The following is an 18,867-nucleotide window of genomic DNA, read 5'->3' on the forward strand; positions in this document are numbered from 1 at the left end:
CTACAAATTTTTTTGGGAAGGAGGTAAATATATACATAGGTATCTATATGTAAAGAAAAAGGTAAATGGAGGTAGGTACAGGTTAAGGACTTAATGGTTAGGAGATGCTTCCTGTGCAGACATGTGCTTATTTGTACATGGTCCTTTCTCTCTCTATGTAGCTATACTATATTGTATACTAATACTATAATATATACGAGGTATGACAGAAAAATATGGTGAATGTTTAAATTAAAAAAAAATTTGCTGAACCTTCCTCCTTCGATTCTAATGTATAAAATAAGTTGCAAAACAGCCATTTTCCAGAGCATTTTCTCAATCCATTGAGACTTCGCTTCCTGGCAATTGTTGTCAGTTTGGATCAAATAAATTCATAAGCTTTCAAAACAAATATGACAGTAAGACACCCATTGCCATTAATCCCCCTCAAAATGCTCCCCTCACTTTGAACACACTTATCCCATCGTTTTTGCCACTTTCTGAAGCAGTTCTGGAAGTCTTCTTTTATGAGTGTCTTTAGTTGCACTGTCATGGCTGCCTCGATGTCCTGAATTGATTCAAAACGTTTACCTTTCATGGTCATTTTGATTTTGGGAAGAGCCAGAAGTCGCATGGTGCCAGATCCGGTGAATAAAGTGGATGAGGACACACCATAATGTTTCTATTTGACAGAAATTGCTGTACCAGAAGTGATATGTGACATGGAACATTGTCATGATAGAGGATGAAACTGTTTGCCCATTTCATGTTAATGCGTTGTTTGTGATCCATGGTTTACAGCACACTTTAAAACACACCTTCTCTCAACAGTAGCTCACATCTGACTGACTGCACCAAACAAGTTGAAACTTGTCACACACTGTTACTAAGGTTCTACATGCTGCTTCACGTATTGAAAATCCCTGCCTTTCTGTTGGATGGCACTCGGCAGCAGCATTTACCGTAATTTTTGATCACCCCTCATATACCAGGGGTGCCAAAAAATGTATGCAAGTGGACACTTTGGTCAATATTGCTCAAACCGTAGTTTGCCATAATCAGAAGTGTCCGGATGCTGATGGTAACCACTTTGAGAATATCTTGGAATTGCAGAAGTCAAACATGACTTGTATTCATCTTTTGTTATTGGTATATATTGAGTATTACAATTTTAATACAGTTTTCCTTTCTTAAAATGTGTATACATGTTTTTGGCACCCTCTGTGAGTGTGTGTGTGTGTGTGTGTGTGTGTGCGCGTGTGCGTGTGTGTGTGTATAATACTATATGTACAATACCAATGTCAGCAAAATGTTAGTAAGAAAACTTTCAAATAATCTTTGAACTGAGATAAACAAACAAAAGAATTGGTAAAGCTATTTGTGAGACCTGTGAGCTTTAGGGCCGGGGGACATCGTGGTGAGGGCACTAACAGTTACTCTTTGAGCACCTGGGCTCTTTATGGGGGAATGAGTGAGGAAGTAAGGTTTGGAAGAAAGCCCAAAGACTTTGGGGGAATCTGGGATGTAGGTTTACCTCCTCAAAACATAACAGCATTAGGGATTCAGCATTAGGCATTCATTTCTGTGTTCACCACCAATTCTAAGTATCTAGCACTACAATTCAAAGAGATTACTTTTCAAAGACACTGTCACCCGTCCCTGTGTAGGCTCCCATACACAAAGACAACTGGGAAAGCCTTTGCAAAACAAACAGCAATGTCTTACCCATGCATACATGTGTGTATAAGGACTCCGAGGTTATGACTCATGAATACTGACTGCAAAGAAAATCTTTCGTGGCGAAGATGTCAAAACCAGAGGACCTTATAGTTTTGGATGGCGCTAAAGGATTCCTCCAGCTAGACCAGGCTCTGCCATTTGCCATTTGATTGAGGCTTGACCATGAGAAAACGGACTTGAAGAGATGCAATGCACGCCCAAGACCACGGGGTTCTGAACTTCTCACTTGGTTGTGGGTAAGCATGTCTGACTAGATGGCAACGACTGCTGATAGACAGCAACTGAAACATCTGAGCAGTTTCAAAGCCGAGGATGCCACTTCACAAAGCTGTGTTTCTGCTTTGACTCTGTGACATAGAGGTTGGGGGGAGCTGCTGAAAATACTGATTTCTGAGTATCAATCTAGCCCTACTAAATCACTATAATTTATTAAAAAATATGTTAATGCTTGTCCCTGTGTACCGCTCAGTGATCACAAAAAAACCATTTTTATAGAAGCTATGACATAAATGAGAGATCATTGTTCTAATCTGGAGATTTAATTAGTCAAATTTTTAGAAACAGCAGAATAGCTCTAGTGCAAGGGTGTCCACACTTTTTTCAATGGTTTTCACCAAGGGCCACATGCGGGAAAATACACAAACAGCCGGGCCACTCACTAGAGGTGAAGTACGTGCCTCACCTGGTTTATTTAAGTAAACTAAATATATTTTTGGAATTTGCTGCGGGCCAATTAACAAGGGATCGTGGGCCGCAGTTGGCCCGTGGGCCGCAATTTGGACACCCCTGCTCTAGTGTCTTTCAAAGGGATAACAGAAGGCAAGAAGTTAAATTATGAGCAGTAATTTTAGCGTAATGCAGCCAAATTAAAAAGATAAACTGCAATTCAGAATTGTAAATTGTGAAGATAAAGAAACACGGCTTACTGCTAAAGGTGGTGGGTTTTTATTAGGTGTTTACCTGAAACCAAAGTGGAGTAGGAATAAGAAGCAATGAGCATCCCTCTTGTTAAAATGTAAAACTTACTGCCATCGAGCTTTATCCTTCAAGGAGTTTTTCCTAGAGCTGTTCCCTTCACTGGGGCTGTCCTCCTCCTCCGTCTCCAGACTTCGACTGCAGCTCCTGATGATCTGAAAAATGCTGTTGACAGTGGACTCCTTCTCCGAATTCTTTAAGCCATTTTGTCCCACTCGTTGTAAGAAATTGTCTTGTCCACTGTAGTCGGCTACAAACTACAGAAAAATATATCAAGACTTGTTATTGCAACTTCATATAATTCATCCAAATAACCTACTTGGCTATGGAAATGAAACCATAGTCATAAATAATGGCATTTGTGCCTATTTTACTGGGGGAAAAAAGCACCACCAGGAAAAACATTTCCTTTCACCGTATGAAATATAAAAATTCACTCTTGTTTCCACTAAGACAACTTTAGTCCCTCTAGGAATCAACACTCCACTTCGAATTGGAAATACAAAAAACAATATTATTCCAAGGTTCCCTAGGGAGAAGACTAGCCACTTTACAGAGGAAGAGCAGGGTTATTTTATCCTAGTAGTGAGAATTGAGAAAACTATGAAAAAGTATACTATTCTATGAAACCAGATAAAATGACTGGGCCCAAGGAAAACATTGAGAAAAGGTGACGTTTGCTTTCTTTCCCTGATATCCAATGGTAACCCAGAGGCTTCCTGGTGGCGTTTGGCTCATATTGGCTGCATTCTTGAACAGGAAGTTTCTCCCATCAGAGGTAAGAGCTGCAGCTGGGCCTTGAGATGTGGCATTCCCTCCTCCTGAGACACGAGGGAACTGGTATGGGTGCTGCATGGGGGGAGGGGTCTAGCTTTAAGCTTTCTCCTACATGTCTTGCACTTTTTCCTCCCTTAAACAAGCCAGAGAGACGCAAGCCAGTAGTGTTGCCTGTACCCATTGGGGGCTCTCAAGTCTCCCGGATACCAGGCGAGGCCTTTGCTCACAGGAGACACAGAAGAGGCTGAAGTTTTAGAATAGTCTTCCCATTGCCATGGAGAAGGGGGTGTATGTGAGAGTGTGTGAAAGATCCATAGTGGGTGCTACTACCATGGTGAGACTGACCCTACATTTGGGTGTGGAGTCCCAGTATGGGACTCCTCATAGTTCTCCATAAAGTTCCCCCAAGTTTAGTCCCTTCTTTCATTTCTAAACACCATATAGGGAGATATCCTTATCTTCTTCCAGTTTCTCAGTGTCTCTTCTTTCCAAGGCCCAATGGCCTGAGGCAAAGCTCACACGGTTCTCTCCCTCTATGGGAGTCAAGAGGAAGAAGCGATGGGCCTGGGACAACTGAGGCAGCCATGCTTAGGAGGCTGGAGCCCACCTTTCGATGAGGCACCCGCTTCTCCAGTGTTCTCCCCCAAAGGATGAAAGGCAGGCACTGTCGACTCCCCCACATTCTTCCATCCGCTGATTCAGGAAAGTTAATACTCTCACTTGACGTCTATTAACCCCTACCTCCAGATATTCCCACCCAATAAAAGAGAAGGAAACCTCATCAGCTTTTAAGAAAAAGAATCAGAAAACAATCCCCATTTTCACTTGGACTCACACATTGCTCCTCTAAAGCTAACTTAACCATGTTAAGCCCCAACCAGCGCTAGTTGGCAATTCTTTTCTCTGGCATTTTCAAGGACCTAACGGTTAACCGACGCAACAGTAACAACTGATTGTTTCTAATAGCTTTTTGGTGGAGTCTTTAGGGTTAACCCTGACAGTGACACCGCAGATCCTGAGGATTCAGAAAGCCCTTACCTCTAGAGCTTCTTCCTGGGAATTGTACCTCGGGCAAAGCTTCATGAGGCCGGAGGCTCCGTCAAGCACTTCACAGAGCTCCTTCAGAAACACCCCGCAGAACGGAACCACCTTACAGCCGGGGATGTGCAGTGCCCGCGTCACCATCTTCTTGTACTCGCAGGAAGACTCGTGCTGAGCCATGGCGTCCTTCAGGCTCCTCATGGTCTCCAGGTCAGACTGGTCCATAAACTGCCACATTTTTAAAACTTTTCTTGACCTATTGCAAGTAAGTAACATTTTTTTTTTCAGACCGAGGGAGGTGTACAGTAAATAGTCTAAATTCCATACAAATTCATTGTTTTTGCCTGTTTGTTCTATGTTTTAATGTTTATTTAGGATTCATGTCTCCACCTGCTTCCCCAAATGATGTGATTATTCCTTTCATAATAATTGAAATACAAAATTAAATAAGGCAGATACAAACAAAAACACATGTGGAAGGAGTTAATTTTGCAAGGCAGGCAGTGAAGTTAGGTTTGAGCCATTTTGGCAGCTGGAGCCACAAGGGAAACCTATAGTTTGTACAAATATTTATGGAGGGTTGCCTGCAGAAAACGTGGTCCATCTACTCCTCTTGGTTTTTTAAATGTTATCCTTGGATCAGACCAGTCCCTTAGTGATACACATGAAGCCTGTTTTGGTCTCTTTCGTAGAATTGCTTTTACTGAATCCAGCTTTCACATTAAGCCAGCAGCCCATCTTAAGGGACATTATCTTGAAGTATTATTTGCATAACAGGATATTAAATGGGACTTTCCTATTTTGAAATTGCTGCTGAGACCAAGAGGTGACACTGTACCCCACCTTCTATAGAGAGGTGCCAGGTCGTCACCAGGGGCACGCAGACTGCTCTGCTCTCAGTGGCATCTCACCCTCCACCAACCCACGCAGAACAACTGGATCTAAGCAGCGAGGCCAGGAGCATTTCGTTGGAGAGTTGTCAGAGCACTGTACGTGAGAAGGAGGCAATCACGCCAAGCACAGGGAGCTTGAAGGGGACTCCATGGAGAGGTGGGCCTGTGTCCCAGGTAGTTTGTTGATCACATAGATTGGTGTGTGATTCTTGCCTGGGAAAGTCTAAAGATGAGAGGCTGCCTGGAGCTGCCCGATGGCAGTGTGATGGAAGTTTCCAGCGGATGCGTGTTGCATTTGCAGAGTCTGGGAGGGCAAAGCACTAAGTGTTTCCAGTGAGTAAGGCGTGGACGCTGTGACAAGCAGTTGGAACTGAGCTATCTTGAAAGGCCTGCCTGCCAAATGAGGTGACTCTAGTGGAAAGAGTCTAGGAGGGCAGGACCTCCAGAGCTGGATCCTCGGGACTGAGGGCATTGCCTCTTGCCAGATAATGGTGTAGTGGGAGGTAAGTAGGTCAGGGGATGAAGGAAACTACGAGGAGTAACTAGGAAGAAACCTCAGAAGCTCCCCACATGGCTCTCCGTGGGAGCATCTAGGCCATATTACAACGGTCCCAGTCAGGTAAGACTGTTGCCCCCTCCACCCCTCCTCCTTTCCACGTTCTTCTCCTGCTCACTTTTTCCGCAAGAACCCTGAGGTCGAGGGAGAAGGAGAGAAAAGATAAACCCTATCTTCCCACCCCATTGCAGGTTTCTGAGACTGGCTGGCTTCCGGAATGTGGGAAAGGTTGCAGCTTTAAATTGAATGAGGGGTTGCAACTTTGTTTTATATCAGACTGGATTAAAAAAATCATTATGTAACGTATAAGATATTCAAGACATATAAAACAATAGTAATATGGTTGAGGCCCCAGTGGATTTCTCCATGAGCACATACATACACCTCCCTCCTTTGCCAAAGGGGACTGTAGGTGTGACGTTAATGATTGTGTTCCCTTATAATGCTTTATACTCTCCCAACATGTGTATATATCACTAAGCAGTTTGTAGAATTGCTTGTGTGTTTGTAAATGCTATATAAGTGGTGTCACATTGCAGCTACTCTTGGGCAACCTGCTTTTTCTGCACAGCCATATGTTTCTGAGATTCATTCATGCTCATGAGTGTAGGAGAATGAGTCAGCTTATTAACCACACAAGTAACTAGGAAAGCTACAGGCTCTCCCAAGGTATAATCCAGAGCCAAGGGAGGGAGGGCCACTTAGGCAGATTTGAAACACAGTGAAGTCAGAAAAATAAAATTGTTTCCTGATTTCACCTCACTAAAGCCCAGCTCGCCCTACCACTGGTTTCTTAAAAGCTGGTGAGAATCCTTTTTTTTTTTTGGTCATGAAAAGGAGGTATAAATAAACAAAGTAAATAAATGAATGAGACATGGTTCTCATTATTTAATCATTCTTCTTTCCATGAGTAATGGAATAGTCATGATACATTTGGGGCCAAATGACAAACCTCAGCAAAGATCAATGATTTTTTGTTAGATTGAGAATTGGCACTATTTTAAAACTTTTATTTTTTTTATGATTATAAAGGCACTAGCTCCTCATTATAGAAAACTTGGAAAATACCAAAAAGACAGAATATCCATCCATAGCTCTACTATCCACTGACAACATTAGATATATTTCCTTCCAGTATTTATTCTATTTGTGTCTATCTGGTATAAATATTTTATAAATTTTGTTGCATAAATATTGCTGAGGTTAAGTATAGACAGATTTGTTCCCAGATAATTTTTATGCATTTTGTGTTACATATTTCCCAATGATATTAAAAATTTTTCATAAACAACATTTTTGACGGCCAAATAATATTCCATTGTGTGGATGTATCATGTTATATCCTTTATTTTTCTATTATTGTTCATTTGGGTTATTTTAAATTGACACCACGATTAAGTAAATATCATTATAGTAAATCTTCATAGTTCTAATTGTCTCCTTAAAACAGCTGAGAATTGATTTTGAGGAAGCAGAACGTACAATGTCTACAGAAAACCAGTCATTTAACAATAAGGTTACTCCCCTTTTCTATCTAATTGCTTTAAAAAACCACCTTTAGTTATCTTGATGTAGTTAAATTACTTATAATCTAAATATTTTCAAGCCTGAAAGTACATCATGAGCTCTGCCTCCATAATCATTCTATTAGAAGAATATCTAGCAACTTATCTCCTGTATATATTTTTCTAGCGAGAGTTACTAAACCTGGTACTTTTACTCATTGTTTTTTTTTTGTAAAAATCAGTTTAGTTTTAAGCCAAATATAAGAGTATGAAAAGATGTGGCAGTTGGTCTGGGGTGTAAGACAAAACACAGGAATTAGTAGTGAGGTTTAGCTTGGTTTGAGGTTATTCCTTTAAGAGAGAACCACCTGGCTCTAATACGGCCTTTTTGGATTTTGATTTCCAACTAAGTTGGGTCTGAAAATCACATTCACCCAAGGCCTCTATGGGTCATGCTGAGGCCATTCTTGTATGAAGAGAATCTCAAATAGATGGTTTGTGGCTGCCAGCCTCCAAAATGACCTCCAGTGATACACACTTCCGGGTGCAGGGTAGTCCCCCCCACAATGAAACAGTGCTGGTCTTATGCGATCAGTACAATACGACAGAAGTGACAGTGTGTGACTGCTGAGGCTAGGACATAAAAGGCACTGCAGCTTCTGCCTTGCTTTCTTGGATCATTGACTCTGGAGGGAGCCAGCTGCCATGTTGTGAGGACAGTGATGTCCAGAAGAGAGAAGGCGAGGTCCCAGCCCACAGCCACCACCAACTTGCTAGTCAGCAGGGAAAGATAAGCATCAGTGAAATAGAACTATTTTGTCATAATCATTCTTTTTTTAAAAAGTAATACAGGCTTTTTTTTTCTTTTTAATAGAAAATCTATCACAAAGAGAACCAAATCATCGGGATATACATTTGTATAACCATTTGAAATGCCAATGACATGATCATTTGAGTTTATTCTTAGTTAAGAAAGTTCAAGAGGACAAAAAAATTTCCAAATCTGAGTAATTCTCCTCTCCCAACCCTGAATCCCTATGTAGGGACCTGGGGAATCAAAGAAGAATCCCAATAATGTTATGAAGCAAGATCTATTTATAGTGAGGCCCCTCATCGGGAAGGTGAATCTCAGACAACAATAACAGTTCTCTTTATGGAACCTTCCTATATGCCAGACACACCTGCTAAACACTTCATATTATCTCACCAAATCCTATGTAAAGAGTAGGTGCTTTTTATTATTACCCCATTTTACAGATGAAGAAACTGAGGTTCAATGAGGTCAAGTAACTTGCCCAGATTACACAGCTATTGCATGGGGGAGCTAGGATTTGCTTCCATTATTCTGACTCCACAACTCACGTACTTCCTCATACCACACTGCCTCCCACAAGAGTGAGGGCAGTTACTTTATGCCAGGTACCTGAGGCTGAAAGGGAATATGGCAGGAGACTTTATTGACAGAACGGTGATCTAATTATTAGCTTGATGAAGAAGGCATAAGAGCAGGATATCATAGAGGTTAAGGGCATGGGCTCTGAAATCAAGGCTACCTGCATTCACATCCCAGGTGACCTTGGGTGAATAACTTAACTTCTCCTAAACAATTGCCTGGTTTGGGTAAAGGTGCCATTCCATTGGTCAGGGAAACTGTGCCCAGATAACCGTATTCCCACGGCACATACCTGAGGCCGGCCAAGAACTCCATGACAGTGTTGTAGTTTCCCATGTTCCAGCAGCATTTGGCCACATGCACCAAGTACGAGAAGACTTCCCGCTTCTCCTCCATGGAGCCCGCCGTGAGAATCAGCCACGTCACCCAGGAGCTCACCTGGAAAATGCAGAGAGAGGCATTCACTGAAACTATGTCCTGGAAGCCTGATACATATTTTTTCACAAGCAAACTGGTTTTCTTTTTAAAAGATCAGTTTAGTATTAGGAAATGAAGGACCCAGACGAGAGACGAAGGTGACACTAGCTCCATCATGGCTTTGCTATGGGATTCTGGGAAAGTTGCTTAATCTCTCTGTGTTCATTTTCATCTTTAAAATAAGGAGGCCGGCCGAAAGGTAATTCATAAAATCCCTCTTGATCTGTAACATTCCATGAGACTACGAAAAATAAAGCCTAAAGATGATGTTGATGTAAATATATTTTGACTGATAGACAGTAAGATTAAATGCAATCAGCGCACTTAGCTCATAAATGAGACACTTATCAAATAATAAAATTCAGGTCAAATAAAAAATACACATTTTTGAACTCTCTTTTGCAAACGCATTATTGATTATCCTCCTCAAATGACAAAAACCATAGAGAAGAACAAATACTTATACAGTACTTAGCATGTGCCAGGAACTGCTCTAAGCACTTTACATATGTTAACTCATGTATCTCTCATAACAATCCCAATGATAGTAAGGGACTATCATTATCCTCATTTTATGGAGGAGAAAACTGAGGGACAAAGGGCCTAACAGACCTGCACAAGGTCCCCAACCAAGAGATGGCAAAGCCAGAATGTGAACGTAGGTATGTGCCCTAGAGGTGGCACTATTAACCACTCACTAAACGCCTAATGTGTATACATGTGCTTTTGTGTCCTCCAGCTCTGGGCTTCAATTTATTCTAATGTGACTTGCTTTTTCCACTACATAGACTGAAGTATCATACTTAATAATAATCCAGTATGAAGACTCCCGGTAATGATTTGCAGCCTCAAAAACCTCTACGTAATCTCAAAGATTATTTTGCTGCTCCCTATACTTTGGAGCTTAGACACTCATGTTCACTTAAGTTACTTTCTCCATCCTGGCTAATGTCTGTGGTGATAAGCTCAGTGGTTAACAAATCAAAGCAGGTCTTAACTGCACACGGCCCATTTGCTGCACTTGGTTCAGCAACAGCACTGAAACTTGGGGAGCAACTCACTTCCCTGGCCGGAGTGAGAGCGGGGCCTGAGTGAATACAGAGTTCACGGTGACCCATGACGACTGCAGGATCAAAGATTTCAACGTCCATAGCATACTGCCGTAAAACGACAGGAATGCATGGCATTTAGTGCTGGCAGCAACCACGGAGGGCAGTCCAACCCCATTTTCCAGATCAGGAATCTATGGCTCATGGGAGCAGTGACTTTCTGAGGTCACAATTCTTGTTGCTGTCAAAACTAGAACTCCCAGTCCAGTGTTCCTTCATCTGATGAAGGGTGACAGTTTCTTTCAACTTGGCATTGGTTAGGTCCTTCTCTCTAAAAGCTAAATATTGGTGGATAGCTGGAATAAAAAAAGATACCAAGAAAAGGACCAAAAAATGGTTAAAGAAATGAAAAAAGACTGAGGCTGAACACCCCTTTCTTCTCCGTACACAGGAACAAACAGGGAAAACAGGAGCAATGGGCTGTTTCGGTGATGAAACACGGTTCTGCTCAGGTACCAGTCAGGAGTACTGCAGCCACAGTCTGCCTCTTCCCTTCTGAAGTCGGCTGAAGCAAAAACGTGGTGGACCACTAGCCCACAGGGCTCCGAGCGCGCACCTCTGCTCTTTGCTTGCCTGGGACTTCTCTGGGACCTCGTACAACACCAGGAGAACAGATCTGGAATCAGACCCCAGGACGAGCCCTGGTCCACATCATCCTGCAAGGAAATCAGAGCCTCTTGGGGACCATTTGCTCCGATCTCCTGGGACTGCTTGGAGCACACAAGATCCTTCTGGGATTTGTGGAGCCCACCCTCTCCTGCAGCTATAAGCAAGCCCTTGCTCACGGTCTCCAGGCCTTGTCTCTTCGGTGATGAAAGACCGTTAACCAGTTAACAGTTACCTTCGTGAAACCCTGGCTCTCTGGAGCAAGAAATTTTTTTGCCAATAGACACTGAGTGTCGGTGGCGCTTCTGTCCAATTCTTCCTTTAGTGTGACTGGCTTTTGATCAGCCCTATCCTGCTGTGGGAAATCACCAGCAAGCACTTAGAATCCTAAAATCATTGACTCTTTTGATCTAAAAATTCAAACCCTTGTCCTTACACATAAAAATGAAATCCGGGAAAGTTGAAATGGTTCTTCAAAGACACCCAATGCATGAGTTTTTGAGATCTCTGGCTGTATCATTCTGTGGCTTTAGCTCTTTTGTTGTTATTGTTAAAAGTGATGGCAAATCAGTGTCTCTGGAAAGTCATGGCTCTTTCCAGCTTTGCTGGTAACACACAGTGACTTCTTAGACCAGTGGCCTCAAAGGGTTAACTCATTTTCTCCTGGAGAAGCCTGCTTCACAGAGCAGGCGCAGACCACCACGTGGCTTGTGACTCAATCCTGATCTCATATCCAGATTTATTTCCTATCAGTCAAATCATTTTCCATATACTTTCCCACAATGCTAGGAAAAAAAATAGCGATACCGTATTTCACATGGAAACCTAATTTAAACCAACTGTTCCATCATCGACCGTGAGTCCCTAGGGCCTGGTTGTTGAGATTATGTAAGCACTGTTATCATAAACACCCTCCCTCCACCCCCAGCATCTGCTTACAGATTTCAGGGACAAGTCTTATTGCGGCCTAATGTATTCATAACTTCACAAGGCATTAATTGAGAATGTCATCATTACTTATGAAAAACAAATGACACAAAAAGGAAATAAAGACTATGGAGACGACTGCAAAATGTTGCCCAAAGCATAAACGGTGGTCACGTTTACTAAGTGGAAAATGTGATGTGTTGCCAATCCAGAAAGATTTCCAGGACATAAATCACACAGAAAAATACAAAACTCGTGGACATATGAAGAACCACGACTCAAGCATAGAGAGTGTCCCTAGAATAGAAGAAGTTAAAGGTGGCAGGTTATTCCTCCTTATTTCAATGGTCTGTCCCCCGCCCCCGCCCGATTCTGCACAAGTCCTCCCAGTGGTTCCGTGCTGACTCTGACGACCCTGACCCCTTGCTACATGCCTACAACCCCTCCACTGCTGCTCCTCTCCAGATGTTTATCTTCTTCCTTCTCTTGTCTTCCTCAGTGCTCTTAGGCCTTGCCAAGCTGAACAGCTTGCGCTCTCTTCTCACATCAAATACCTTATTGACATCACACAGCTCAGTTTGGAAGGAATGTTCTTGTTCCATTCAAAATGACCTTCCCCTGGACCACCACGTCCTTTGTAAAGCCGAATCCTTACCTTGGCCCAGCAGTCCCCCTATCCGTTCTCCAGTCTCACGTTGGCTCTCCCCCATGTCCTGGCTCCCTAACCCTTTTAGGGAGGTGACCAAGGCTTTTCCCTACCTCAGGGATCTTGTACTGGTTGTTGCTTCTATGAGAAGCACCCCACACCCACACCCACACCCTGCTGATTTGGCTAACAAACACCTACTTATCCTGGAGGCAGAAATGTCCCCAGAGCCTGCAGTCAGGATCCCTGCCACGAGCCCCCCACGTTAGAAGGCCCACACCGGCTCCTCCAGCTGTGCCCCTCTCAATAGAATGAGAAGCCTGTGGGGCAGAGGGAACATATCTGCCCACTGGCTGTGCACCAACTTTCAGGTTATTCGCCCCTGTCGATCCAGAGCATCTGAACGTCCTGTCCAAACAGCCCAAGCCCACTTCTGGGCCTGCAAGGGCCTTGTCCCTGGATCCGTCCTCCTCAGGGTAGGTCATAACTCTAGGCCTGAAGGCTGTCCGAGGATATGTGTGTGTGTGTGTGTGTGTGTGTGTGTGTTTGTGGAGTTTGAACGTGAGGCCTGAGGTATACACACACAGGCACAGAGCTAGGATAGAAAGGCCACAGGCTGGGGCTTCCTTTATACTTTGTTCTTTGTGCTTCATCCTGGGGTTTTGTTTTTGACGAAAGTATCACGTTCCTGAGGAGGCCTGCTCTGACTTCCCACCTGGGCTGGGTCCATGTGCTATGCATGACGTGGTGCCACCATGTCTCCTTGATGCCCAGCTCCCTGCACAGCCAGCACTGTGTCCCCCAAAAGGCAGACATCAGGTCTGCCATGCTCACCAGAAGCACTGCCCACTGTGGAGCTGTTTAATGAGAGTCGACAAATAAGTGGATGTGACCTCTTCTAGGAAGGCTTTTCTGATGACCTAGCACTTCACATTCAACTTCCTGTTTCTCTCTGACTGAACGTTGGACCTGTAGTCCAAAGTTACATCTGCACTTGGTTTCTCACCACTGTGTGGATTTCCATCTGGTTTATTTTTGTTATATTTGTGTGCCTGACTCTTTCACATGGGCCTGTTCTGTGTCCCTTTCCAGACCTTAAGTCCTCAAGGACAGAGACCATCTTTCCCACATCTCCAGTGTGGGGACGCCTGGTGCCCCTGACTGATAGGCAGGCCACCCGGAGTCCCAGGAGGCCGAGGGCAGAGAGGATTCTCAGCCTCCCAGTGGTCACGGATTATATTTGGGAAAAGGCCTGAACACTTCCTACTGCTGTTCCCAGGTCCAGAAAAAGGAGACAAATGACTTTCTGCCAAAAAGTTTTTTTGAAAACACAAAGCAGAAGTTTTCATAGAAAGATGATCTTTTGTAATGGGTATCTGGTTACCTTAACTGCAAAGGCTGGGCTCAAATGGTAGACTCTAAAGAAGACATGAAAGTCTAGACAAAGTTACTCTCAAGTCGTTTATGCGCATTTCACACACACACACGCATGCCACACACACACACACACACACACACACACCTACCTTCCATCGAGCTTTGCTGAAACAATCCCTGCACATGCAGGCCAGACTGACAGACACCCCCCCCCCCCACCTGCCCTGGCCTCACACACGCACACATTTGCCTAGGCAACACTCTTCCAAATGTGGGGCACTGCATCAGAATCTCTGCTGGGGGTGGCAGGTGTCTGTTCAAATGAAGATTCCAAGTTGTCACCCACACTTGGAAACCAGAGTCTCTAAGAGCAGGGCCCATGAGTCTGCATTTTCAGAGAACTCCCTGGCGGTTATTATGCGTACTGAGGTGGAGAACTGTCAGGGGTTCTGCATGCCTGTGTGCACCCTTGAGTCTTAAGTCAGAGCTCAGGAATCATTTCTGTGTAACACTGTACATCTCCATCTCTGTAACTGTACCGGAGGCAGGGCCGTAACCTGTTTGGAACTAGGAAGGAGAAGCCCGGGGAGGCGGTATCGCATGGCAGTGAGAACACGGGCACTGGAGGTGAGTGGACCTGCATTCCACTCCCAGTTCCACTGTTTCCTTGTGCAGGTCCCTGAGGCAAGCACCTAACCTGTCAGCCTCAATCCCCTGCCTCGATCCCAACCAGGATGGTTATTGTGAGGTGAAACTGAAGATTGTATGTAAAGCTCTCAACGTGATGCTTAGTGTGTAGTTAACTCAATACATGATTACTGCTGTTCGTGCTGCTACTACTGTTGCCACCTGAGTTGTAGAGAAGCTGAATTCTAGGAAACAAAACATGGAAATCCAGAAGAAAGGAACCTTTAAGTCCCACTTCCTAACTACAAGGAAGGAAGCAGCCCAAGGCTGGACCAGGAGGAACCTGTGACGGCCCTGAGAGGGTTTGTGCCCTGAGGACGAGCCTTTGCTAACGGAAGGGTAACTCACACGTTTCTTCTTCTCTGGAGGCTTCCCTGAGTCTTCATTGGGAATAAAATAACCTCCCTTTTTTTCCTATTTAAATCACCCGTCCCATACAAATATATACGTGTGTATAAGTATTTATATGTATGTGTATATAGGTATGTTTCTGGTACCCCGTCCTGGACCAGCTCCCCCAACTGTAAGCTCCTTAATGGCAGAAGCCATGACTGACCCACGCTGGGGTCTCAGGACTCAGGACATGTGGCTAGCAACATACACTTGCCCAGGCATCTTCCTTGACATGACGCGGGTACAGAAGAACCTCTTGAACTCTTTGTCCAGTTTGGCATGGTTCCACCCATCACTCTTTGTTTAGGACAGACAGAGAGGGGAAAAGGGCGACACCGAAGGCAGCTTCTATAGAAGCTCTAAACACCTCTTGGATTATACTCTGCCAGTTCCCCTCAAATTGTATCATAATTGTCCACAGAACAAACTCTAAACCTCTTTCTTTGGTCTTCACGCCTGGCGCTACCTGATCTGCATTTACCTCTCCAGCACTAACTTGCAGTGTTGCCTACCTCTCCTCTGTCTGACAATCCAATCCTGCTATATTTTGTGTCATTTTCTCTTCTCCACCTACTCCTATCGCTATGGTATTACTCAGTCTAGTTCCTTGTGTTGTGAATACATAGGGGATTTTGTTTGCTTATTTGTTTTGCTTTGGCTGTCCAACATCTCTTGGTCGACTTACCTTTCTCGATTTTAATCTATACAGATTACCTGGGGTGGCTTCACCCCTGCCTTCGCAGGGATTTGTTCAGAGACGGGTATATGACCCAAGCCAGGCCAACCAGCGCCCTCCTTGAGCCTTTTTCTGAAACTTCAGGAAAAGAGACAGAATCTTTCGTCGGAATCATAAACTGTAAAGAAATGGTCCTGGAGCTACCAATAGCTATCTTTGCCATGATATCAGGAGAGCTGGCCTGAGAATGAAGTCAACCCAAAAGAAAGATGAAGATAAATTTCTGAGGACATGGGTCAGATTCCTAAATCCAGCCATACCTGAAGCCCTGTGAAGATTCCATATACATACCAAAAAATTCCCTTATTTTGTCTGAGCATGGTTGAGTTGCATTGCAAAAATCCAAAAAACAAAAATCAAAACCAAAGCCTTGACAAATATATCTGGTGATCCTCTTTCACCTGAGGAATACTTATTGAGTATCTACTATATAACTGCCCCATGCTGGACACTAGTAAACGGGACAGACATGGTATCCGCCCTTGAGGAGCTTGGAGCCTCATGGGGGAAGATAACACAAGCAAGTACATAATTATTATGATTGGGTAAGTTCAAGGCCAACTTTACCCATTTATATGCTACCATCTTTGGAAGTTCGGTCTTTCCACCACTTCTCGATTCTGGTTGCCCTCCCAAAGCAAATTATTTATATCTCTGTAATACTTGTTCTTTCCACAAACAGCGATTGCATACCTGTGAATTTGCTGGGTACTATGGGGTCAAGAGGGATTGGAGCAAGTATAGGAAAATGAGATAGCATGTTCTGCCTTGCGATGAAGTCACTTGTATGTATGGCCACCTTTACTAAATTGTCAACTCCTTAAGGATAGAGACCATATTATTCTGGCCATCTTTCTAGTATTTGCACATTGTCTTTCCCATAGTTTGCTAAAGACAGTTGTTTATTCTCCACTTCTTCAACTAAAATTTCTCTAACTACTCAGAAATTAGGTTCTAAATTCACTAGAATTATTTACTGATTTTTTAAAAAATAATTTTTCTTTATTTTGGTTCCACTTAACCAACTGTTAGTGTCATAAGTTACATGTAAATGTTCTCAGGATGTGAACTCTAGAAGTTTTGATAAGTCCTCAGTTCCACATGACTTACTTTAATCTGCCTTTTTGTATAAAGGTTAAATTTATTAAAAGCTTTAAAAGATTTTGCTGTTCCACTCTTTGTGACACCACTATACTTTTTAAAAATTGAGGTATAATTGACATATAACATTGTTTCAGGTAAACAACATAATGCTTCTATATTTGTATATATTGCAAAATGATCACTACAATACGTCTAGTTAACATCCATCACCTTACATAGTTACAACTTTTTTTCTTGCGATGAGGACTTTTAAGATCTATTTTCTCAGCAATTTTCAAATATGCAGTATACAGTCACCATGCTGTACATTACCTTCCCACGACTAATTCATTTTATAACTAGAAGTTTGTATTCCCCCCTCCTCATCCTTCTGGCAACCACCAATCTGTTCTCTGTATCTATGAGCTTGGGTTTTTGTTGTTGTTCTTGCTGTTTTTAAATTCCACATATAAGTGAGATCATACATTTGTCTTTCTCTAACTTATTTCACTTAGTAGCATGCCCTCAAGGTCCATCTATATTGTCACAAATGGCAAGATATCATTCTTTTTTATGGCTATTTACTGTTTTAAAATCAACTAGGGGAAATATTTTGACTAAGACATGCACATGCTAGTATTTCTAGTTAAATGAACTCTGGAGGATTGCCAATACCTATGCAGGATGTGCTATCTTCTCTCTTCACCATACTCAATTGAATGGATCATTTATTCTGAAGCCAATTATTAAATGCTGTTCAAGAGTAAGCCTCATTTCATGTATATGCTCCCCTTTTGTAAAAATAACTTATTGGCAGTCCTAGAATAGGGTCTTTGTTATTAACATTTCATCCCCTTTTAACAATGCGATTAAAACCCATGGTTAGCAGTTTACATAAAAAGTCTTGATGTGAGTTGTTAGCTCCAAGCTATCCTGATCCTATTATAGCAGGGTCATTTATAAATCAATTTCATTTCCTTTTTGCATGATTTTAATAATAATACTGACAATAAGAACAGCTTCTATGTATTGGGCATGTACTGGTGAGAGTGACACTGCTTACTCCATGTAATCCTGTCCACCTTACACACCTGTAAATACTGTACCCATTTACAGATAAGGAGGTTCAGAGTGGCTGTGCTGGCCCAAGGTCGTACAACCTATAAACTAGGAATGAGCCAAATCAAAAACTATAATTTTATGTGTATAATGTGATGGCTCGGTGTGAGGTCGGGGTGGTGGTGGATGGGGGGAGGGGGGTTCACGGTGTGAGGGATGTAAAAATAAAATAAAATAAAATAAAACTATAAAAAAATAAATAAATTTAAAAAAAATAAATAAAAACTTGAGAATTTGACCATAGGTAAGAATTTTGATAAAACTTAATGAATCTTTGCACATCGAACTTGGAAAGTGATCCACAGATAAATTGACCATAATAACTTCTTTCCCACAAAGAAGGAATCTCGTATAATGACTTCTTTAAAAAATTTAGAAACATATTATTGAATAAATAGGAAATGCTTTGAAAACCAAAAACAAAAAAAACAAAAAAGAAACCTGTGGTTTTAAACTACCATGCTTTACTACTTTCCATTTTCTCTTATGAGCATTAGACCAAATAGTGAATTCGTTATAGATTTTAGCCTGATCTACTGAACAAAGAAATGCTTTACTGAGCAAAGGCTATTGGGAGCGCAGCTCGAAGATCTGAGGAGCTGTCACATCCCCTTTAAGAACAGAATGTTAGCATTCTGAGGAGTGACAGAGAATGTGCTGTAGGTACAACGCTCCTGTTCTGTCACCTGTCTACAGTTCCAAGTTTTGTATGACACAAAGAATGGGATGGGGTCCTCCTGAGTTAAAGAGTCTGGGAGTGGAAGAAGCGTGTGGAAGAAGGCCTGGGAAACAGTCCATCCCTGCAGCTCACCCACGGAGACAGGTGTCCCAGGCTCAAGAGAGTCAGG

General features: G+C 42.8%; 1 protein-coding gene across 1 annotated transcript in view; it reads right to left on the bottom strand.

The window, feature by feature from the left end:
- PLCE1 (phospholipase C epsilon 1) overlaps positions 1-18,867 on the bottom strand; it is a 301,542-nt gene that overhangs the window by 73,628 nt on the left and 209,047 nt on the right. The window contains exons 5-7 of the mRNA XM_081075061.1: positions 9,152-9,297; positions 4,510-4,768; positions 2,746-2,951 (exon numbers count right to left, since the gene is read on the bottom strand). Of these exons, the coding sequence (XP_080931187.1) occupies positions 2,746-2,951; positions 4,510-4,768; positions 9,152-9,297 (611 nt within the window). The remainder of the gene's footprint in view (positions 1-2,745; positions 2,952-4,509; positions 4,769-9,151; positions 9,298-18,867) is intronic.

The sequence above is a fragment of the Rhinolophus hipposideros genome (genome assembly GCF_964194185.1).
Source record: "Rhinolophus hipposideros genome assembly, chromosome: 15".
Classification (NCBI taxonomy): Eukaryota; Metazoa; Chordata; class Mammalia; order Chiroptera; family Rhinolophidae; genus Rhinolophus; species Rhinolophus hipposideros.